Source organism: Dromiciops gliroides, chromosome 4, assembly GCF_019393635.1.
Source record: "Dromiciops gliroides isolate mDroGli1 chromosome 4, mDroGli1.pri, whole genome shotgun sequence".
Lineage (NCBI taxonomy): Eukaryota > Metazoa > Chordata > Mammalia > Microbiotheria > Microbiotheriidae > Dromiciops > Dromiciops gliroides.
The window spans coordinates 25,754,137-25,778,352 of NC_057864.1; the positions used below are offsets into that span (position 1 = coordinate 25,754,137).

A 24,216-nucleotide genomic window follows, 5' to 3' on the forward strand; every position below is an offset into this window, starting at 1 on the left:
GTAGGTAAAAGTTCAACCCTAGTCACCACTGCACTTATTAATATTAACTTCTCCTCCCATGCCTAAAATCTCCACCCTATTTTTGATCATGGGTTGCATGAAGGTGTATGTGGCTGGGAGGGGTAATATATGAAGGAGAATTTAGTTAGAACTCTTCCAGGAAGATTGTGAACCTGAGCCTAGCAACCTACAGGCAAGGGACTTAGTGAGTCAGGGCTTAGGATAAATAAGGGCTGCTTACTCTTAGCATTGGCATTTACTAATTGGTTTTACTGTGGGTGCCCATTCTTATGAAAATGCAATAAAAGGCTTTTGTCATATCAAAGTTGCCTCTGAAAGAACTTATTTTGAGAAGGTGGTATGCACCTGTTTCTCCCAATGGGAAAGTAAGTCCGTGAATTACCGGAGTTATACTTTGATCTTTGGGTTTTCTGATATCAGAAGTAATGACTAAGTTTTTATAGGGTGAGTCAGTCTAGATTCCTTTACTCTCTACAATGTTTGAGATCTGAGTAAAGGACTGAACTATCAAATAATCAATCTCATATTACCTGGGTCTTGGGGGATGACCAGTAATAGCAATCCATTTGAATTTGCAGGTGAGATGAAGCTGGGAGAGAGAGTTAACATGCTGGATGACAGGTTCCAAAACGATATAGAAGGGTCAGCTAGGTGGTACAGTGGATAAAGCACCAGCCCTGGATTCAGGAGGACCTGAGGTCAAATTTAGCCTCAGACACTTGACAGTTATTAGCCGTGTGATCCTGGGAAAGTCACTTAACCATCATTGCCCCCCCCCCAAAATATGTCAACAGGCTAGAATGTTGAGCCAAACTGAACAAGATGGAATTCAATAGAGACCAGTGTAAAGTCCTGCCCTTTGGGTAAAAAAATCGATTTCACAAATTCAGAATGGGGAAGATATGGATAGATAGTTTATGTGAAAGAGACTAAGGGTTTTACTGACCACACAATATGAGCCCATATTCTGGTGGAACAGCCCAAAACACCCAGTCATTTTCCATCAAGCCATCAATGAATCCATGGTGCCTCCCCCCTGCTACTTGCTACCCAGTGTCAGACCAATCTAGTACTGGAAAGAGGTGCTGATTCTCCATTCTTTTCTTCGTCCTGTCTGATTGTGGGTGACAACAGTTGCCTTTCTGCTCTCAGGTCCTGTGCCTTGTCCACTCCCTTGATTCTGTCAATGGCTAGAGCTTAAACTGTTTATCATTCAGAAATGGCTGTTGGGCTTTCAGATATCTCCTCAAAGAGTCTTCCAGAGTGGGAACGGGCAACTTGATACCAAGAAAGTCACAGGAGTATTTCCTAGTAAAGGCAGGGAGGGCTGGGGGTATTGCCTGAGTCACAGGGAAGAGCTGAGTCCTCCACTTTGCAAAGGACTGTACCCTCCTGGAGTCTGTGAGTGAAATTGAGAATTGTGTTTTAGTTCGAGGCTCTCTTGTCTTGCTGCCATTGAGACTCAATGGCTGAATGGGGTCTTTGCTGATACTCTTGTATTTGAACTTCCCACTGGTATCGGGTGGAACGCAGAACTTTGCTTGATAAGTCTTAAGGGTTGGCATCAACTAAGGGAAAACACTACCACCTAGTGGCAACAGTAGGAAACGACAACCTGCTCCAGTGTCTTTACCAAGAAAACCCCAAATGGGGTCACCAACAGTCAGACACAACTGAATACCACCACACACGAAGCCCCTTAAGAGAGAGTTCGTAACCTGGGGACCATGGGGCCACCAAGATCTCTGTAAACAGATCTCAGGCGGTCCATGAACTTGGATGGGAAAACCATTACAACTCTTTCAATTGAATCGGGTTCCCTTATCATCCAGTTCTTTTATTTTACAACTTTAAAAACATTCTGAGAAGGGTTCCTGTCAGTGGGTCCAGGACAAAGGGGCAAAGGTTAAGGTTTAGTCCCAACAACAACCCTCTGAGGAAGCCAGGAAAGATGGTGCCCAGGAGACCACTCAGCTGGGAAATGAGTAGGGAGCTGGGTACTGGGAGGAGATGGACCTTTTTTTTTTCAACTCCATTGGAATCTTCACTTTTCTTTTGCTCACTCAGATCAAAGCCTTATCTGCTACTGGTAATTTACACTTGAGGGTGAAGGACTTTCAGAGCCTGCCTGAGTTGGGATTGCAGGAGGACTGTCTGTAGAAGCTGCTAGACCCCAAGAATCTGATGGTATATGGGCATTTTATGTCAGGAATGTTTTCTACTACTTTTTTTTTTTTTAGTGAGGCAATTGGGGTTAAGTGACTTGCCCAGGGTCACACAGCTAGTAAGTGTTAAGTGTCTGAGGCTGGATTTGAACTCAGGTACTCCTGAATCCAGGGCCAGCGCTTTATCCACTGCGCCACCTAGCTGCCCTTCCACTACTTTTCAAAGCAGCTTCATCCGAGGTTCAGTCGACTCTGTGGGCCAGCCTGAGAATTCACACTCTATTCATAACATTGTGTGCTATCCTAGAAACCTAAACACCTTTTATCATCATCACCATCACCTTTACCATCATCCTCTTCATCATCCTCATCCTCCTTCTCCTTCTCCTCCTCTTCCTCTTCCTCCTCCTTCTCCTCCTCATCATTCGATTTAGCCTGGAACCTGAACTCCATTTGAAAGATTATGAGGTAGCCTGGGAACCGAAATACCATTTATAATATTGTGGGCTAACCTGGGAATCTAAAGTCCCTTTATAACATCATGGGCTAGCCTGGGAAATGAAATTCTATTTATAATATTCTGCACTAGACTGTGAACCAATACAATATTTATATTATATCTATAGAATACTAATAATAGTTCATAGTACTTACTATGTGCCAGGCTAAGTGCCTTACAAATATTATTTCATTTGAGCCTCACAACAACCTTGGGAAGTAGGTGTTATTATTATTAGTATTCCAATTTGATATATGAGGAAACTGAAGCAAAGAGAAGTTAAATGACTTGTCCAGGGTCACACAGCTAGTAAGTGTCTAAGACTCCATTTGAATTCAAGGGTTCCTGACTTGAGGCTTGGTGCTTTACTTCCTAGGAGCATCCAACTTACACACCAACTTTTACAATACAACCCATTGGCAGATTGATATTATTTTTATTTTATTTTATACAAATATTCAAATTATGACTCAAAACATTTAAAGAGCTAAGGAAGACTTTTTGTGGGTTTTTATTTATTTATTCATTCATTCATTCATTCATTCATTCATTCATTCATTTATTTATTTTGCGGGGCAATGAGGGTTAAGTGACTTGCCCAGGGTCAGACAGCTAGTGAGTGTCAAGTGGCTGAGGCTGGATTTGAACTCAGGTCCTCTTGAATCCAGGGCTGCTGCTTTACCCACTGCACCACCTAGCTGCCCCCTTTTTGTGTTTTTTTAAACAATGTTTAAAAGTTTCCTGGAATGGGGGGGGGGGCGGGGAAGGTAGGTGGCGAAGTGGATAAAGTGCCAGCCCTGGATTCAGGAGTACCTGAGGGGCAGCTAGGTGGTACAGAGGATAGAGCACTGGCCCTGGATTCAGGAGTAACTGAGTTCAAATCTGGCCTCTGACACTTGACACTTACTAGCTGTGTGACCCTGGGCAAGTCACTTAACACCCATTGCCCCACCAAAAAAAAGTTTCCTGGATCTATTTCAGGTAATAAAAGATGACCAGATATATATTATCATCCCTTAATGATAAACATTACAAAATACTTATCAAGTTACTGTAAAATAACGGAAATTCATAGTATATAAGTGAATAGAGTTACTCATCCCTAATGGTCACAGATACTGATTTAATAATGATTGCTTTAGGGGCAGAGAAGTGGCAAAGTGGATAGAGCACCAGCCCTGGAATCAGAAGGACCTGAGTTCAAATCCAGCCTCAGACACTTACTAGCTGTGTGACCCTGGGCAAGTCATTTAACCCCGACTGCCTCTCAAAAACGCCAAACCAAAACAAATAATGATTGGTTTGCACCTGGGTTTCAATTTCCAGCTCTGACACTTACTGGTTGTGTGACCTTGGACAGGTCATTTCACACCTCAGCCTCAGTTTCCTTAATGGGCTCCAGAAATTCCCTTCTCTCCCCTTCACTGTTCCCATTCTAATCCAGGTCTCTCTACCCCTTACTTATCATACTGCAGTCACTTCCTAACTGGCTTCCCTGCCTCTGGTCTCTCTCCCTTAGAGGGAGGGTGACAGAAGAGCATTGAATTTAGAATAAGTGAACTCAGCTTCAAAGCCCATCTCTGCCACTTAATGCCTGTGATCTTTGCCAAGTCACTTTATCTCCCTAAGGTTCAGTTTCTTCATCCATAACATGACAGAGGATCCTGTGATCCAGATCACCAGAAGATTGGCAGCTCTGCCAGGGACCATCCAGGGGCCTCAGAACTGAGACTGTTGGGGCTGGGAGGGGCTGTGAGAACAATAGGATGTGAGCTGGACCGAGACAAGAATCACCACTAGAACGTTCTCAAGCCCCTCTCCTTGAAGACCGCCAAGAAGGAAAATCCCCTTTCTCTTGAGGTAATTGATTCTACTTTGGGATAATTCGAGTTGTTGGGAAGCGTTTGCTTGCACTGAGCTTACGTTGGTTCCTTTGCGTCTTCTGGCCTTTGCCTCTCGTGCCAAGCAGAAGCAACAGGCTTCCTCTCCCATAGAACAGCCCTTGGGCTCCTTCAAGACAGACCTCAGTTTTCTTCTGAGTCTTTTCTTCCCTGGTACAGACGTGCCCATCTCCCTTCTGTGTGTAGCGGGGTCCCTGCATCCCTCTCATCATTCTGGTTGCCCTCCTCTGGACTCCAGGCAGCTTATCAATGCCCTTGCCAAAGTGTGGCACCCGGGCCCAAACCCCCCAGTCCATGGGTGGTCTGACTGGGGAGGGAACAGTGGGGCGGTCGCCTCTCTCATTCTAGACACTGTATGTCCCTTCGTGCAGACGAAGGCATTTTTTCCACTCCTTATTAAGTTTATGAGATTTGCTCTCTGGGGGACAAAGAAAAGATATCTTGCTTAAGAAGTGGTAAATAAACAGTACGATACTGAGCCGAGAGGGACCAGGAAAGGACTTCGGATTGTCCAGTGAAGGAAGCCTGAAAGGGATTTCTTTTAGAACCTACGTACTCCATTATCTTGTGGGTGAATGGACACCAGATGAAGACATGGCATAACTGGGAAGGAATGAGACAAACTTCCATAAAATACACAAGAAAACCCATCATGCGAGGCAGGCGTGGACCTCCGCCAGTGATGTGCAAGGGAAGGCAGCGTGGGGTGGTGGGAAGACCTTGGACTGGAAGTTGGAAGCCCTGGGTTCCCATCGAAAGTTCCCTGACGCTTCTTGGCTGGGGAACCCTGGGCAAGGAAACCACATCAGAAAATCCATTTCTCCATGTATAGTCATGCAGAGAAAACATGGAATTATGCCCATGGAGAGCATAGGATCCCAGGATCAAAGATACTGAACTGGAAAGGATTTCAGAAGCCATCTAGTCTGACTCCTCCCATTTTGCAGATGAAGAAACTGAGGCCTAGAAATGTTACATGACTTATTTAAGGTCACCCAGCTGGAAAGTGTAGTAAGAAATGTTCACAAGAAAACTAGTTATTTATTGTGAGGATCAAATGCAATCATATTTGTAAAGATTTAGCCAGAGCCTGGCACAAGAAGATGCTTAACAAACACATTCCTTAGGAGAAGGTGAGCTCCTTGAGAGTATTTGTATTTGTTTTTGTTTTTGTGGGGCAACGGGGGTTAAGTGACTTGCCCAGGGTCACACAGCTAGTAAGTGTCAAGTGTCTGAGGCTGGATTTGAACTCAGGTCCTCCTGAATCCAGGGCCGGTGCTTTATCCACTGTGCCACCTAGCTTTCCCCTTCACTCTTCTATTTGTATAGCCTTTAGCATCCATCAGGTGTTCAATAAATGGTTTTCTCATTCATTCAAACAAGATATTTGTATAGCACAGTGCCCGGCACACAGTAAGTGTTTATGTAAATATCTTCTTTTTCTTGATCTTGTTCTTGTTCTTCATCATCATTCACAGCAAAGCAAATTCCATTTTATAATCTATAAGTAATAAACCCAGTGGGAGTTTGCATTCTCTCCATCTACCTTTCAGTCAGTTGTGTGACAGGAAAGATCCAATGATGCTGAAGAAAGTCATTCGGGAAAGCTTGACTGTTGTTTCCTGCTCATATTTTCTTCGAGCGTAACCTCATTGTATTTTCAGGGTTCAGCTCAGTGCCTAGCACATCAGGAATGCTTGAGCTTGGTTGATTGAAGATGTGAGTAGATCTTTCTCCTAATAATTTTTTTAAGATGAGAAAGTATCTAAATACTTACCATGTATCAGGCCCTTTGTTAGAAAGTAGACATATCACTCAGTAGTTGTGAATAGTAATTTTTATAATATATATATTTATACATACACATAGACATACATATACACACATACAAATATGCATGCATATTTTCTCTTTCTCATCTTCATGGTTCCTGGGGACCTGTCACTGGGTGAATGGGGTCTCTGATCTGGGCCAGGAGCAGGAGCCTTGGGGATGTTAGTCCAGGATTCCCAGTCTGGGTTTTATAGCCAGCTGAGCATCAATGCCCTGAGGAGCAAGAGTCCTAGCTCCTCCGAAGCTGATAGTGATTTTGACTCTACATATGACCTTGGAAGGAGCCTAACATTAGGAAGTAGGAAGTAAGAAGTGGGAGCCCAATACTTTGTATCCCCAGAGACCAAAGAAGTGTAGAGGACATTGTGCCCCCAAAGGTGTCATGAGAAAACGTATGTTTATTCTCGATAGATCTATGAAGTAAATGTTAGATCTGTTTTGGTTCCACCAAAAGTGCATTAATGTGCCTGTTTTTCTGCATGTCCTCCAACATTTGTAATTTTCCCTTTTTGTCAACTTTGTGAATTTAATGGATAAAAGAACCCCAGAGTTGCTTTTATTTGCATTTCTATAATCATTTATGATTTGTAGCATTTTTTGCATACACACATGTATTGAATCACATCTTATATTACATACATTATATTTATTATATTATATATTCTATTCTATTTATTATATTATATAAAGAATCTACTCATATCCTTTGATAGAGGGAGTAGCTCTTTTACATTTGAATCTGTTTATTCTTTATAAATCTTGGAAATAAAACCTACCCCAAACATTTCCCTCCACTTATGTTTCCCTTCTAATTTTAGCTACATTTTGCGTGTGCAAAAACTTTTACATTTTATGTAATTGTTTATGTCAAATTGTCTAGTTTATCATCTGTGATCCTTTCTATCCCTTGTTTGGTCATGAACTCTTTCTCCTATCCATAGATCTGAAAGTAATTTCTTCCTTGTCACTCTGTTTATAATGTCACCCACTATCCCTCTATGTCATAGAACTTAGATTGATACATGGTGCGAGATTTTTGTCTGTACTTAAGTTTCTGCCAGATGACTTTCCAGTGTTCTTGGCAATTTTGGTCAAATAATGAGCACTTAGTAACTAGGGTCTTAGGTTTATCAAACACTTTGGTTATGGTGTTTATTTGCTTCTGTGTGTTTTGTACTGAATCTAAGCCACCAATCAAAATATTTTTTTTATCAAAGTATTTAACTACACCAAATCATTTTGATGATTACTGCCTTGAAGTAGAGTTTGAGTTCTGTTATTACTATGCCTCCCTCCTTCCCACTTTTTTTTTCATTTACTTCCCTTAAGACTCTTGACCTTTTTTGCATCTAGGTAAAATCCACTATTAATTTTTTCTATCTTTATAATGTACCCCCTTTCATAGTTTGATTGGCATGGCACTGATTAGATTAATTTGGGAGTAGTACTGTCGTTTTTATTATATTGGTTTGGCTGACCCATGAGCAATTAATATTTCTTCGATTATTTAGGTTTGTCTTTATATAAAGAGTTTTTTATAGTTGCATTTGTATCGCTCCTGTGTGTGTTGGTAGGCAGGCTACCAAATATGTTTTACATTTGGTAGGGTTTTATTTTGTTTTTGTTTTTGTTTTGGCGGGGCAATGAGGGTTAAGTGATTTGCCCAGGGTCACACAACTAGTAAGTGTCAAGTGTCTGAGGCCAGATTTGAACTCAGGTCCTCCTGAATCCAGGGCCAGTGCTTTATCCACTGAGCCACCTAGCTACTCCCAGGTAGTTATTTTAAATGGAATTTCTCTATCTCTCCCCACTGGGTTGTGTTGTTTATATACATAAATTATGTAATTGCTGTGGGTTTATTTTATATCCTTCAATTTTGTTGATGTTATTTGAATTAAATTTTTAGTTGACACTTTAGGGTTCTCTGAGTTAACCTTCATATCATCTATTTAAAAAACGGTAATTGTGCTTCCTTTTTACCTATGCTTATTCCATTAATTTATTTTTCTCATCTTACTGCTACAACTAACATTTCTAGCACAATATGAATTAGTAGTGATGATAATGAACATCCTTGCTGTGCCATTGATCTTACTGGAAAGTCCTCTAGTTTGTCCCCATTACACACATTACTGGCTCTTAGTTTTAGATACAACTTATCATATTAAAGATCTGTTTATTCATATGCTTTCTAGATTTTTTCTGCAAAGGAAGAATGTACCTAAATGCAGAACTCATGCTTCCTCATACCTTGATGGGTTAAAGCAATGATCAGACTAAAGGAGGGTTTTTTTCAGTCAATGGAAGCATCCCTTGAGGTCACTTTTGAGCAGCTGGAAAAGAAAATCCTTGGAGTATTTGAAGAAAGTAAAGGATTTTAGAAAATACTTCTCTAGGGTATGCTATAAGTTAAAAGGTTATTGTTTGATGAAAGAAAAAATAACTTTCACCTTGGCTTTGTATAGGCATGAAATGCATCTTATTGTTTAGAAATTGTAACTCCAGATTGGCTTGTGTTAGAGAAATTTCCAAGGGCCTGGACTCTGCTGGGAAGGACTTTTCTCTAAGCAAAAAAGAAAAAAAAAAAGTTTAGTTAGAATAATTTAAATGAATCAAAAAATGTTCTGGCAGGCTTGTGTCTCAAGTTCCAAGGACAGATTTTTCTTCCACAGTGTAAACACTAGAGTGGAATCATTATAAGCTTTTCTCCCCCGCCCCTTTTTTTCAGGGCAATAAGGTTAAGTGACTTTCCCAGGGTCACACAGCTAGTAAGTGTCAAGTGTCTGAGGCTGCATTTGAACTCAGATCTTCCTGAATCCAGGGCTGGTGCTTTATCCACTACGCCACCTAGCTGCCCCCAAAACCTTTTAGATTTTAATGGAGACAGGGTAAATCTTAGAGAATGGAGAAGAGAGCAAGAGTATAACATGTGCCCAGTGGAAATGGAGGTAGAAAGGTGAGTCTGTGGGGATTAAGGAAAGGCACTAAAGACTACCACCTAAAGCATCACCTGGTCTTCACCTAAAAGACTACCTTAAGCTGCTGAGTACGCCCTGGGGGACAATGACTAGTCTATGTTTGTGGGACTTAGCCATTGCTTTTGTTGCCCCTGGGAATAGAGTTCTGGGAAGTCATTTCTTTAGGATGAACCGAATACATTACCTGAGCCAGGAAAAATGTGACTGGACTCCAGGAATTCTAGACATGGGTGACCTGCAGTTGATTGCGACCCCTCTGCGCTGTCTCATATTAATATTGAATATTCAATGTCAACCAAAGTAAAAGTCCCCCCCCAAAAAAAAAGACAGGAGACTTCATGTTTCACTCAAAGTAGAATTCTTATTCAAGTTCCAACTTTTCTCTAAAACATGGGGAAAATCTTCAACAGAAGGAGTTACATTTAACTATTAAGGGAATCCAGTTTAGACTCCAAATTTTCTGAAATGCTAAGGGGAGGCAATCAATTCAATTAACAAATATCATCACCACACTGCCACCTTTATCAGGTACCCAGTCAAGCATCTAGGACACAGAAGACGTCCACGCTCTCAAAGGAGACACAAGATTCACATGCGGAAAATGGTAGATTAGGAGTTTTTTGCTTGGCTTTCTTTAAATCTCAGTGATACAGAAACTTTTAAAACACACCAACAATGAAAGACTCTTGTAAAATGGGTACTTACAGGTCATTCCTTATGTTTTGGATGCTTGACTAGACTGGAATCTTTTTTTTTAGACTGGAATATTTTGTTGCCATGTCTCCTGGTGGTGGTGGGGGGAGTTAGAGGGGGCTCCTCTTAGCTACCAGTAAAAGCAACTTGGAAAGTTATTCTAACCTTCAGGACCAATAAGCTCTATTTGAAAGGCGTGGCCAAGCTCTGGTAGTGTGGCCCAACATTTTTCTTCAGGGACATATAGTTAAGAAATTTTTAAGTGGCAGAGTCGAGAGAGAATAAGAATGTTCTCAATGTGTCCTGAATAGACCCAAGACCCAAAGCCATAACCGCTGGCTAAGGTCCAAGCAGTGTCATTTAAAGAGCACAACTCATGCTTGAAGAAAAGACTATTCTATATCATCCTTCCCCTAGTGCCCTTATCTAGTACAACTCCTTCCAAACAGGGAGAATTTATTTACTCTGGTAACTACTTATAAAAATCATTTGTGATTCCCAGGAAAGATTCAAGGGCTTCTGGACACTTCTCCATCAGTGTTGGAGACATCTGTGAGACTCTCAGGAAGATAACAAGGAGCCCATATGAATGGAAGCTTGAAGGAGCAACGAGATGCTTCCCTCATCAGGAATATATTTGGATGATGGCACGGCTGAGGGCCAACATGTGAATGAATGGACAGTGGGCATAGGACTGGGCACTTAGCTCTAGAGAGAGAGTCCCCTTTTTCTCCCTCCATTTTCAGATTCTCTGGGGAAAAGTGGAAGGCCTAGACCAGAGCAAACAGGTGGCCTTTAATTTGTACTGGTTCCAAGCCTGGCTGTTGAGTCTTCTGCCCTATCCTCACCCACCTGTTTCATGGGTCTTCCTTAGCTATGAATGGGTCTGCCTTCTAGAACACTGAAAATATTTTCTAAGCATTTTGTCACTCCCTGATTGAACTCGCCCACATTTCTACCACAGTAGGAGGCGACCGTGAACTTCAGGTAGTCTTGGTGAACCGAATACCCCACCGAGATGCCATCGGGAACTACTGGTGCAAAAGCGATGTTGGCTACCAAGGGGCTGCTCAGTGTGTTGGTCAAGAGGATATTTTCATTGAGATAAGAATACGCAGGATCCTGGAAGAAGTCGGGGATCAAGGGGCCTCTCTTTGCTGCTGCCAGGAACCTGAGGGCAAACAAGTGCCTGTCGAATCCCTGACCTGGGGAACAGACAAAAGGTTGTTAGCTCCCTGAGGCAAGGAGAGAGAGAAGCCATCAGAGGATGCTGGGGCTCCTGGGGGGCCTCAGTGAGTCACACACACTCACGCCCACTCCCAGCCCCATATACACCAGTTCTACAATGTGAGGAACACTTGGGACCTTACAGAGCATGAGAGACCAAGGCACAGAGACGTGGTGACAAGCTGAAGGTCACGTAGCAAGTTGACAGCAGAGCCAGCTCTAGATCTGGGCCCTGCGGGTGACTTTGGGGAAACCGCTTAACTTACCAGCCCTCCGTTTCCTCCACGATGCCCAAGGCCCCTTCCCACTCAAAGGTTGTGATCCATGATTTTATGACCCAAGTCTTTCTTTTTTTAAAAATTTTTAAAATTTAAAGTTTTTTTTGGGGGGGGCAGGGCGATGGAGGTTAAGTGACTTGCCCAGGGTCACACAGCTAGTAAGTGTCAAGTGTCTGAGGCCGGATTTGAACTCAGGTACTCCTGACTCCAGGGCTGGTGCTTTATCCACTGCGCTACCTAACTGTCCCTGACCCGAGTCTTTCTAGCTTGGCAGGTCTGTGGAGTTCTTGCGGCACTAGCTTAGCCTTCAGGAAGGCAGAGCCATCCCTATGTCACAATTGGAGGGGGACCCCAGGGAAGGATAGACACTTCTCTCTTCTACAAAAGACTCTACTGCCCCATGGAAGAGTAAAAATAGGGCTTCCCTCCTCCGGAAGGATTCCTCAGTCAGGAGTCCCTCGACCCCCATTTGCACTCACCCATGGCGGCCTCTCGGATCAGTCGTACGTGGTACTCTGAACAGTCAGACAGCATATTCCGAAGGTCCCTCACTTTGTACCGGTAGGCCTCCCTGATGAAAGCCTCGGAGCACCTCTTGGTGTAGACGGAGGCAGGACGAATGATCTCCGTCCGGCCGTGCTTGAAGGTCCCGGTGCTACACGCCTCGTAGGTCGGTACCGTCTGCCCATAGAGCGAAAGGAAAGCCATCTGAAAAGAGAGTTGGATCATGGCGTCCGGGCTCACCTTCTGCCTCTTCAGGAAGGTTTTCCCTCCCTTCTCAAAGCGGAAGCACTGAAACGTCAAGGATTTCTTCATAGCTTCAAAGTTTTCCTTGGCTTTCGAAATGGCTTCTCTTAAGGTGTCGTTCAGGTTGAAGTCTAGCTTCCTCACGAAGTAAGAGGAGTCCACGTTAGCCAGGTAGGAGTGGGGGGTGACCATGGGCTCCTGGGTGCTGTCTTTAAAGATCTCACTCATGAAGCGGATCACTGCCACACCATCCCCCCAAGAGGTCTCCAGGTTGACGCCTGCAGAGCCGTCCTTGGTGAGGATTAAGTTGAAGGACTTGTCAAACCAGCGGTTCATCCCGTCCCCGTGGTGGAGGGTCTGAACTAATTGGTCAATATCTGAAACAGGGAAGTCGTCTAGACACAGGCTGAAGATGGCCGTTTCCACAAGTCTTAGGGCCTCTTCGTTGCCATTTTGCAACAGCTCATTCCGCATCTGGGCCCAGGTGTCTCTGTTTTCACTGGTCAGGTATCCCAGGGGGAATTCGGGGGTGGGACTTTCGTCTGACAGAATGTACTTCAAGTGGGCATGGATTTCTGAGGCCTTCACAATATTCCCATCGCCATCCAGGACATTGAAGGCATAAAAATTCCCATTTCGTATCACCAAAATGTGCATCCCACTTTCATCGGTGATCAACTCATCCTTCTTGGGGAGGGGAACACGGGTTGTGTTGAAAAGCCTGTAGAACTGAGACATATCCAGAGGATAGGCGCTCACCATGGAGGCCGCTGTGCACACGATGTCTGGAGAGATGAACTGAATGAGTTTCTTGAATTGTTCATTGTCGGTCTTCTCTGGGTACAAATGCATGACCTCTGGCTCAAGGTATCCAGCCCTGAAAGTCTTCAGGAACCGGATTGATGACATGGTCAGGTTGGTCGCTCGGGTGAGCTGGTCATTCTGTTCTGGGTTTGGATCTGCTTGGAAGGCGAGAGCTGCATTACTGTGGAAAGCTATAGAATCACGAAGAGCCAAAAAGGCATCGATCCACATTGCTAAAACAAAAGAAAGAAGAAGAAAGACAAGAAGGAAGGAAGAAAGAAAGAAGATAAGAAAGAAAGAAAGGAAGAAAGGAAGGAAGGAAGGAAGGAAGAAAGAAAGAAAGAAAGAAAGAAAGAAAGAAAGAAAGAAAGAAAGAAAGAAAGAAAGAAAGAAAGAAAGAAAAGAAATGTTTGTTGACAAAGGGTCAAATTCCATCTGGTTCAATTCAAAACACACTTTTAACAGCACTCTGTGTTATGTACCAGGAGATGCCAAGGTTGGATAAGATAGAAAGGTCCTGCCTTCATAAAGCTTACCTTCTAAAAAGCTGATAAATATTCCAATTTATATCTTTTTGTGTGTGTGAAATTTATATAATTCTTAAAGAAGTAATAGAGAAATATAACTATACTGAATACCAATGTACATCCTAGGGTCTGCAAGGACAACTTGTGTCCTCAAATAGTCCTTGGGCCTGGTCACTAGACCATGGCCTGGTCGAGGGGCAAGAAAAAACAGTTAAGCAAAAACACCCCATAGAGTGTTTATATCTGCCAATGGATGCAGTATTCCACCCATACGGCCTCCAGTGAGTCATGGGAGACATGCTGCATTATCTCTTCTCTGGTCCCAGAGCTGTGGAAATTTATTTTGATTTGGGTACCCTGCCTTTGGGCTGAGATTAAAAAAGCCTGAGACCCTTGGGTTTTTTTCTGTGTGAGGGGCTGGTGCCCCTCCCCCTCCACTTCAGCTGAGCCAAAAAAGCCCCATGGGCTTTTCAGGATGCCAGGTCAGATGGCTGGGGGAAAAAAAAAAAAAAGAAGCCCCAGCTCCCTGCGCCCTGAGGGGAGCTGCCCCGGAGATCCCAGGCTTGTCCTGCCAGGCCCTAGCATAGCCTGTGGGGAGGTCCCAGGCGTGCCGCAGAAGGCATGGCCCCTGGAGCCCCAATGGGCATAGCCCTAGTACGGCTGGCGGGTTAACTTGGCGTGTTCAGGGGCGCAGAGAGCCCGAGGTTTGAGGGGAGAGAAGGAACATATATGGGGAAGTGAGACAGTGAAGGAGGGGAGGACGGTGGAAGATTAAGAGAACAGGGGGAGGGGCAGCTAGATGGTCGGCCCTGGATTCAGGAGTACCTGAGTTCAAATCCGGCCTCAGACACTTACTAGCTGTGTGACCCTGGGCAAGTCACTTAACCCCAATTGCCCCGCAAAAAAAAAAAAAAAGAGAGAACAGGGGGAGATGGTACAAGGAGGTTGGAGAAGACAGTAAGAGAGGAGACAGACAGAGGAAGGAGCAATAAGGAGTAAGGGACTTTTCAGGGGTTCATCACAATGGTAATGAGAGAGCAGTAAAAGTGAAGCAGGAAAGCTGGAGTGAAGGAGAAAAAGATTGAAAATTGGAGAAAGCTGGAGCATACCCTAAGGCAAGAGGCAGCAAAGGCCCTTATATTAAAAGCAAACAGGTTGTATAATTTGCATTTCTTTACCCTTATCATTTATATTGTTTTTATAAATAAATTCTGCTTTGGTTATTTAAGAGGCTTCTTAATCCTTTGCTTATCAATTTGGGAGCAGTGTGGAGAAATTTTTATATGGCCCATATTAAATTAATAGCAGTCAGCCGGTGAGTCAAAAATCCCCAGATTACTCCAGTCAGATAGGCCCCCCAAATTAGGCCTAGTAAATTAATAAAATATTTCTACATTTGAATGGCAACCATGAAGGGATTTATGGCCCAATTATAATTTTTCTAAAGTTATAATTTTTCATGTAGCCAACAGTTATATATATTTTTTTCAGATTAAATTAGTTATAATTAATAATTTTTTACAGGGCTGATGGGGACATGAGTTTATAATTATCTCCTTTTTATCCCACATACAGCCCTCTCTGTATATACTTGTTTGCATATTGTCTCCCCTACTCCATTGTAAACTCCTTGAAGGCAGGTGCTATCCTTTGATTCTTTTTGTGTCCCCAGCACAGCTCCAGATAATGGAAGTTCATTAAATGAATGAATGAGGGCCACAGTGTTGAAATGATGGGTGCAGACATCTGCTCAGCACCAACACGTGCCAACCAAGCAGAGTTTCTGTTGCAGAGAATGAGCTCTCTAAGCCAGGTAGTGACGGCAGATCCCCATTAGCCCAACTCTCTGCTTCCCCATGCTATAGGGAAAGGGAACGATCTCCGGGGCCTAGAAGGATCTAGAGGTATGAATGGCTGTGGAGTCTTGGGGTGACAAGGCCCTAGTTCAGGGCAGCTGGGTAGTGTGATAGCCAGTCCTGTGTGTAGAGAGCTCCCACCCTGTCTGTCTCCCAGCTAATGTGACTCAGGCATCCGGAATGGCAGCTGACCCTGCTGAGGCCCACTTGCTCTCCCTTAACAGGCCATATGGAAGGAAATCTTCCACTCTCTTGGGTCACCTGAGTGCAGATTCAGAGAGGGTTCTGACAACCCCCTTTGGCCCTGGCTTGACATTTGATATTTCCCAGACACTTTTGTCAAGTCTCAGAACACAAGAATGATAGAGATGCACAGCTCCTGCATCTCTGGTTTGCACCATCTCGAGTCGGGGTCTTAAGAGCTTTAGAGATCAACTATTCAATCCCATTGCTTTCAGGAAGTAAAGCAGGTCTTGAGTCTCACCGCAAGGGCCTTTCCAGGACTGGGAGTCCCTAGGTCAGCAACTTCTTAGCTGAGCGAGTCACCTCCCCTTGCCCCCAGGACTCTGTTTCCTTCTCTGAAGTTAGGCTGGGGGGCTGGCTCCCTTCGGTCTCTCGTCTTACCTGAGATGTAGCTGGTGTCCTGATGGAGCTCATCCAAGGCCACCAGCTCTTCATGCAGATCTTTTCCAATACCGTATTTAAAAGAATGACTCAAAAGTTCTGTTTTCCTAGGAAGAGAAGAGAGAGTTACACCAGCCATGGCCAAGGACCCTGCGGAAGCGGCTTCTACACAGCAGAAAAATGAAGTGGGTAACTGAGGAAAAAGATGAACCTCTACTGTGGAAAGGGGAGGAGGAAAGGGCACTGGGCCAGGAGGGAGGAGACCTGGCTTCTAGTCGCAGGAGCTGGGTGACCTTGGGCAAATGGCAATTCCTCAGAGCCTCTGTTTTCTCATCTGTTTCATGGGGCTGGAAGGAGGACTTACACACTAGATACAAGGCTCTTCCTATAGAGAGGGGTGCTGGACCCTCGGAGGAGGAAGCAGCTGCTCACACTCTATGCTGTACATTATTCCCAGGAGGGCGAGGGAGGGAGAAGGAAAGGTAGGGAAGGAGGGAGGGAAAGAGAGAGACAAACAGACAGACAGACAGAGACAGAGAGACAGAGAAACAGAGAGAGAGAGACAGAGACAGAGACAGAGATGGAGACAGAGAGAAACAGAAAGACAGACAGAGAGGAAGAATCAGATGAACACTGGAGGAAAAGAGATGACTAGTGTTGGGGAACTCCCTTAGGAGGAGGCACTCAGCGGCTTTCTGGCAAGCAGAGGTGAACCTTGGAAAGATCTGCTCTCTTGTTGGGGTATGTCTGGGATTTGCTGGTGAACCTCCCTTGCCTTTGTCTAACCTGATAACTGTACTACCCACTTTGGGTGACTCACATGGGAACAATTAATGCTACTGGAATTTTCTAAGGAAGAAACCCAAGTTATTAATAGTTATATGATAAAGAGGCTTCAGAACAGTAATAATCAGAGAAATGCGAAATCAAACAACTCTGATCTTTCTCCTTTGCACCCATCATATTATTTGGGTTTTTTTGTTTTTGTTTTTTTAGTAAGGCAATTGGGGTTAAGTGACTTGCCCAGGGTCACACAGCTAGTAAGTGTTAATAGTAAGTGTTAAGTGTCTGAGGCCAAATTTGAACTCAGGTCCTCCTGAATCCAGGACTGGTGCTCTATCCACTCTGCCATCTAGCTGCCCCGCACCCATCAGCTTATAAATGCTGGAGGGGCTGTGGGAAAACAGGCACATTAATATACTGTTGTGGAGCTGTGCACTGGTCCAGCCATTATGCATACCCTCTGACCACTCAATACCACCAGTAGGTCTATCTATACTACCAAAGAGATCAAAGAGGACAAAATGCACAAGAAATTAACTGTTCTTTTTGCAGTGTCCAAGAACTAGTATCTATCAGCTGGGAAACGGATGAACAAATTGTAGTATACTGATAGAACACTTTTGCTGTTTGAAATGACAAAAGGGATGGGTTAAAAAAGTGGAAAAAATTAGCCTTCGTGACAGAGGCTTCAGGGCAAGTGACCAGTCCACTTAGCCTCCATGACAGTGGAGGAGAGGCGAGAGGAGCTTGGACTGCTAGGTGTGCTGGACCCCCCTGGGTTGGGGCGGGGGAGGGAGCATGAGCAGGATCCCATGGACTGAATTTCCTTAGGAAGGGTCAGCCTAAGAAGGGGTGGGAATTTCTTAGTATTGAAATTCGGAAAACTAAAAAGGATCCATTTGGATGAAGAGAAAGGCAAAGAGTTGTTTAGGGAGACCAAAGTCGAGGCAGAATGAGCACATTAACTTAGGGTTTTTAACTGCCTGCAGAGAGAATAGGAGAGCTAAGGAAAGATGAATACAGAGGTATGACTTGGTCCTCCAAGAGTATTGAGAGCTTTTCAGTGCAAGATGGCCCACGAAAGGGTTTGTGTGCTTGGTTTGCTTATTTGTTTGAGGTTTTTTCTCCTACGTTGGAGAAAAGAAGAGATTCAAAGTAGAGATATCTAAGATCCCTTAGGACAGGACAACAATAAAAATGAAGAGAAGTCAGACATGCTCAACATACTCAATATTTTGTTGCCTTGTTTCTACCTTTAGACTGGGAAGGACAGAACAAAAATGGTGAATAGAGAGTTGAAATACAAGATGCGACCAAGTTTTTCATGCCATGGTAATTGCCAACATGGAGATATATATGAACTAGATGGATTGCAAGTGGTTGAATGGCCGAACCCAAGGATGTCATCATTGCTGACTTGACATCATGCTGGAGGGTGAAGAGCCAGGGGCTTATTGGAGGACAGCTCCCTACTATACTTCTCTCCCACATGGCCCACCCCACCCCCAGAGCTCCCATGAGCCTTAGAGAAGAGGGCATGAGGGGGCCTTGTGAATCCAAACATGACTCCCCCAAGTAACTCGGCTCAGGAAGTTTCCTTTTCACTGGTCTTTACCTGAACTGGTCATCATCTAAAATAGGCTTTTGGGCACGTAGATATCTTCTTACTGAATCTACAAGATCGGGAATAGGCAGCCTGAAAGGGAAAAGACTCGATTAGAGTCTGAATGTTAAAACGTTAGAACATAAGGACTTTTTGGTGCTTGCAACCCTAGAACTTAGACATGCCCAGCACATAATAGCTAACATGGGGGCAGCTAGGTGGCACAGTGGATAGAGCACCAGCCCTGGATTCAGGAGGACCTGAGTTCAAATCTGGCCTCAGACACTTAACACTTACTAGCTGTGTGACCCTGGGCAAGTCACTTAACCCCAACTGCCTCACTAAAAAAAGAAAGAAAGAAAGAGAGAAAGAAAGAAAGAAAGAATAGCTAACATGTCTACAATGTTTTACAGTTTGCAAACTGCTTTCCAAACAATATCTCATTTTATACTCAGAACAACCTTGGGAGGTAGGTGCTACTAGCGTCTCTATTTTACAGTTGAGGAAAGGGAGGTAAACAGTGACTTGCCCGGGGTCAGGAAGCTGTGTGTCTGAGACAGGATTTGAACTCAGATCTGTCTTGATTCTCGGTCTATCATTCTATCCACTACCTCACCTAGTTGCCTTGAAGTGCTTACTACATGGCTGTTGACTGATTCTTTAAAGTTTCTGAAGTGAATGCTTAAGACCCTGTGAATCAGATAGATTTTTTTTAAGGCCATAAAGGGATGGTCTAATGAACTCCTGTGGCTTCTTGTATCCACCCTATGCAGAGGTTTCTACATCTGTATGTCCAGCTCCTGTCTCTTTCCCAAGTTCCAGGTCCCCCTGCATGACCAGCTGCCTGCTGGCTGTGGGCACCTCTATCCCCCCCCCATTGGCCTCTCCAGTGTGCCATGGCCAAAATGATTCCCTGCCCCGCCACCTGCTCCTGTGACAAAGATGGATTTTATCTCCATGCTTAACCTAGCATGATGCCTGTCATATAGTAGGTGCTTACTGCTTGTCGACTGGTTTGGACTTGAGAGATGAGAGACAAGTGACAAATTGGGAGGGTCCTGATTTCCATTGGTTTGTCTGTTAGTGGCACCATTGTCTTCTCCATCAGTCTGGCTGGGAACACCAGAGTCCTTATAGATACTTCCCTTCCCCTTTTCTTTTCTTTCTTTCTTTCTTTTTTTTTCTTTTTTCTTTTTTTTTTTTGGGAGGGCAATGAGGGTTAAGTGACTTTCCCAGGGTCACACAGCTAGAAAGTGTCAAGTGTCTGAGGCCGGATTTGAACTCAGGTCCTCCTGAATCCAGGGCCGGTGCTTTATCCATTGCGCCCCCTAGCTGCCCCTCTCTTCCCCTTTTCTAAACTAATTGCCAAGTTCTGTTGATTCTGCCTCTGACTCTTCCATCCGCTTCCATCCAACTCCTTCCTCCTTCCTCCTGACTCCTATTGATTGTGGCAATAGCCTCATGGGGTTATGGCCTGTGAGGAACACCAGCTCTAGTGTACTCTCTGGGTCTTAATTTTCCCCTTTGTGAAACGAGGATTACAATACTCATTACAAGGTCCTGCCTCCCAGGTTTTTTACAAGGAGAAGCAGATGATGTTACGGTTGAGAAAGAACTTTGGGAACTGTGCAAATGGCCCTGCCTATACTGCCTCAATGCCACCAGCTCTTACCAGGGCAAATGAATACCTGGCAAAAGCATACCTGGGCAGGAGCTTACCTGGGTGGGGGCTTGCCTAGTCAGACTTTTACTTAATCGGATCCTTTTGTGGGCACCCTCTTACCTGGGCAAACACTAACTTTGGCAGGCCCTTACCCGGCCAAACTAGGTGAGGATTTGCCTGGGCAGGAGCTTACCTAAGTAGAAACTTAGTTGAGCAAGAGCTTACCCAGGTTGGCATTAATCTGGGAAGGTTCTTAGCCAGGCAGGCACTTACCTTGGCAGAAATTTACCTGGACAAGATCTTACCTGGTGAGGTCTTAGCTGAGAAGGTGATTACTTGGTCATACCCTTACCTGAACGTATCCTTACCTGGGCAGGCTTTCCTGATAGTGCATGGTGTCCACGATGCTGTGATGCAGATAGTCTGTGTGCTTTATCGGGTGAGTTCGGAAGGCCCGCAGGGCCCTAGCTGGAACTAAACTCCAGAAAGTGTCCCCGTGGCAGGTTATGAGCTTCCTTAAGGCTCTCCTGGCAGCCCCCTGCCCAGGGGACAGTGCCAGGCACAGGGCCATGGGCCCCAGAAGCTTGGTGGCCTCTCCCTAACCCCCTAACAATAGAGCCTCTGCCGAGGGGGCCTCTAGTTACATCTGATTGTGAAGCCTGGTTCCCACCCCCAAGAATCGTGTAGGGGCAAAGATGGGGTCGGGGTGCTTGTTTAACGCTGCTCCCTAGACCTGTTTCCCCTCAGGTCTGGCAGGACAAGAGTGCCTGGTCTCATGGAGAGGCGCCTGTGGGTGATTTCTGGCCTCCAGAAAACATCAAAGCATCTTCCACTGCAAGAAGAAAGCTGCCCAGCCCACAGGAGGGCCAGTGGCCAATCAGGAGCCCGCAGGGCACAGCGGTGTGTGCTGGGGCACTCTCTTCACTTAGAAAGGGCTGCCTTCGCCTCCATCCATCTCTGCCTGGCCGTGTTCTTTCAAGGCCGCTGCATTTACCAGGATTTCTCTCAGCTCCTCAGCAGGTCTCTTCTGGATGATCTCCAACAGTGCCTCAGTGCCCTGTGCAACAGGGGGGACAAGGAGAGAGCAGCTGCTAGGGCCTCCCCCGGCCCTCAGGCTTCTCTCTGCCCCACGTGGTTGGTGCACAGCTTTTGCTTGTAGGACATGGGTTACTCTCCCCCAGCCCCAGCCACACCTCCTATCCCCCCACGCACATAAACTCCCCAGACCTGGGGCTGCTTCGTTGTTGTCTTCAGGGCCCTGGTGCCTAGCAGCTGCTAAAGATTTCTTTCTCACCTGGGTTTGAGTCACAATCTAGGGATAAGGAGCTTGGAGACTCAGCTCAAACTCCACTGATTTTGGGAAGCCTTTTTTAATTGCTCTCTGTGTCCCTCTGTCTGTTTCTCTTTTTCTCTCTCAGTCTCTCAGTCTCTGTCTCTCCTCTCTGTTTCTGTCTCTGCCTCTGTCTATCTCTGTGTGTGTGTGTGTCTCTCCTCTCTCTGTCTCTGTCTCTGTATGTGTCTGTGTCTCCTCTCTCTGTTTCTCTCTGTTTCTGCCTCTGTCTTTCTGTCTCTCTCTCTGTCTCTCTGTCGGTCTGTGTGTGTGTGTGTGTGTGTGTGTGTGTGTGTGTGTGTGTGTCTCCTCTCTGTTTCTCTTTCTGTCTTCTCTCCTCTCTCTGTCTCTGTGTCTGTATCTCTCTTCTCTCTTTTTCTATCTCTGTCTCTCCAGTTTTCTCATTTGTAAAGCAAAGATTGGATTCTCTCTTCCTAAATTCCTAAAACATATTTTGTTTGACCCTAAATACAGTTTTACATTGTTAGATGGTCCAGTGGACAGAGCACTGGACCTGGAGCCAGGAAGTCCTGAGTTCAAATCCAACTTCTTACTAGCTTACTTGCTAGCTGTGTGATACTAGGCAAATCACTTCACCTCTACCTGCATCAATTTCCTCATCTGTCAAATGGGGATAATAATAGCACCTCCTTCCTAGGATTGTTGTGAAGATCAAATGAGATATTTGTAAAACTTTTTGCAAACTTTAAATGTTATACTATATAAATGTTAACTATTGTTATTGCTAGTTATTGTTGTTATTTTCTTAGGTGTAAGCTCTATCTTTCCAATTAGACTATAAGCACCCTGAGGGCAGGGACTATGTTTTCAGAGTCACAGAATCTAAGAACTGGAAGGCCCTTAGAGACCATCTAGGAGTAATGTAGAAATAACTATGTTTCTTGAGTCAGAGGACCCGGGTTCAAATCCCACCTCAGATGTTTACCATCTCTGCAACCTTGGGTAAATCAATTCCCCTCCTCATCTTTAAAATAAGGGATTGGACTCAGATCCCTTCCAGTTTAGACCTGTAATCCCATGACCTGACTGAGGATCCCCTCTCCTGAGAACCCCAACTAGTGGTAAACCAGTCTCTGTATGATGGGGAACTCACTACCTCACCAAGCGACTCTCATCATTAAAAATCTTTCCTGACATCAAGCACAGAGGGTGAAGAGGCCCTGATCCTGATGCCCTGATCCTTTCCTATGGCTTTGCAAAACCTAGGATCAAGCTCCCCTCCTCCTTCCTCATCTCCCTCAATCCAGCATGTGATTCTATGATCCCAAGAGGACCAAGCATAGTGTAACATACACTTGAAGAATCCTCACTCTAGAGCTAAATGGGACCTCAGAGGTCATTTTATCTTATGCCCCTTTTTTACAGATTAGAAAACTGAAGTTAAATGGCTTCAGGTCATTGGGTCATAGATCTATAGTTGGAAGAGACTTCAGGGGCCCTTATTATTATTATTATTATTTTGTGAGGCAGTTGGGGTTAAGTGACTTGCCCAGGGTCACATGGTTAGTAAGTGTTAAGTGTCTGAGGCCGGATTTGAACTCGAGTCCTCCTGAATCCAGGACTGGCGCTCTATCCACTGTGCCACCTGGCTGCCCCCCTAATTATTCTAATAACATTTATATATGTCCAAGGTTTGCAAAGTGCTTTACAAAAATCTCATTTTGTCTTCATGGAAACCCTGGGATGTACAGGTGGTGTTGTCATCCCTGTTTTGTGGCTGAGGAAACTGATGCAGACAAAGCTGAAGAGACTTGCCCAGATTTACACAGTTAGGAAGTCTCTGAACTCAGATCCTCTGATATTCAAAACTCTGCTCCTTCTATTGTCTCCCATGGTCTCCCATATGAGATCTGGGATTTGGGGAGTATTTGTCTTCCCTTCACTGATGCATATTGTAAGCCTTCTACACATTAGGGGTAGGTCTCTCTGAACTGCTGTGGTAGAAGGAATACATCCCCTGCAGGGGGCACCATTTGTGATCTACCTCTATGCCTGCCCCCAGGCTGGTCCTGAGACTGTGAACATCTCCAGAACCATCCACGCTGAAGCTAGAGTTTGTAGGATATTTTCCATTTAAAAGGAAAATAAATGTATCCCCTGCAAAGGACAGGGAGGTACATTTGGCCAAAGGGGAGTCGAGGGAGCTTGAAATTAAGTGTGAATTAAAGAGGAAAGAGAACATAGGACCCAGCAACTTACTCACAGACCTGGGACGCTGGCCCACAGATATCTTTGTGCCCTGTTGCACTGCATTCTCTGAGGAAGAAATATCACCATGAAGACCCACACTCCCCCAAAGCCCTCACAGGCCTGCTCTACATCAGGCTGGGGGGCCGGGGAGCCCCATGATTGACCCAGGGAGCTCGGCCCTGGTGATTCTCTCCACACCACAAGGTTGCCAGTTGCCAATGGTCAGCTGCCCGGCCAACTGACACCAGCTTCTGGAACCTTCTTGGGGAAGGCAGCCAATGGGGGTTGGGGTCCAGCTGCCCACGCCCACTTCCTATAGAAGGAGCCGTTGTCTCAGAATCCATCCTAGCCTCCTGAGCACACCAACTTGTTGTTTCCTCAAGCATCCATTTAGTGGGAAGTCAGTGGTCAAGATCCTCCTCCTGCTACGTTCCAGCTGTGTCTTTGAGCAACTCACTCCCCTCTGGGAGCAT

At 44.9% G+C, this 24,216-nt stretch overlaps 1 protein-coding gene across 1 annotated transcript; it reads right to left on the reverse strand.

The window, feature by feature from the left end:
* Positions 1–10,960: 10,960 nt before the first annotated feature.
* Positions 10,961–20,773, reverse strand: LOC122754543 (carnitine O-palmitoyltransferase 2, mitochondrial-like). The gene is made up of 5 exons (XM_044003070.1): positions 20,571–20,773; positions 18,552–18,632; positions 16,154–16,260; positions 12,075–13,379; positions 10,961–11,295 (listed from the first exon to the last, which is right to left on the reverse strand). The coding sequence occupies exons 1-5, from the start codon at positions 20,771–20,773 to the stop codon at positions 10,961–10,963; spliced, it is 2,031 nt and encodes a 676-aa protein (XP_043859005.1).
* Between the last annotated feature and the right edge of the window lie 3,443 nt (positions 20,774–24,216).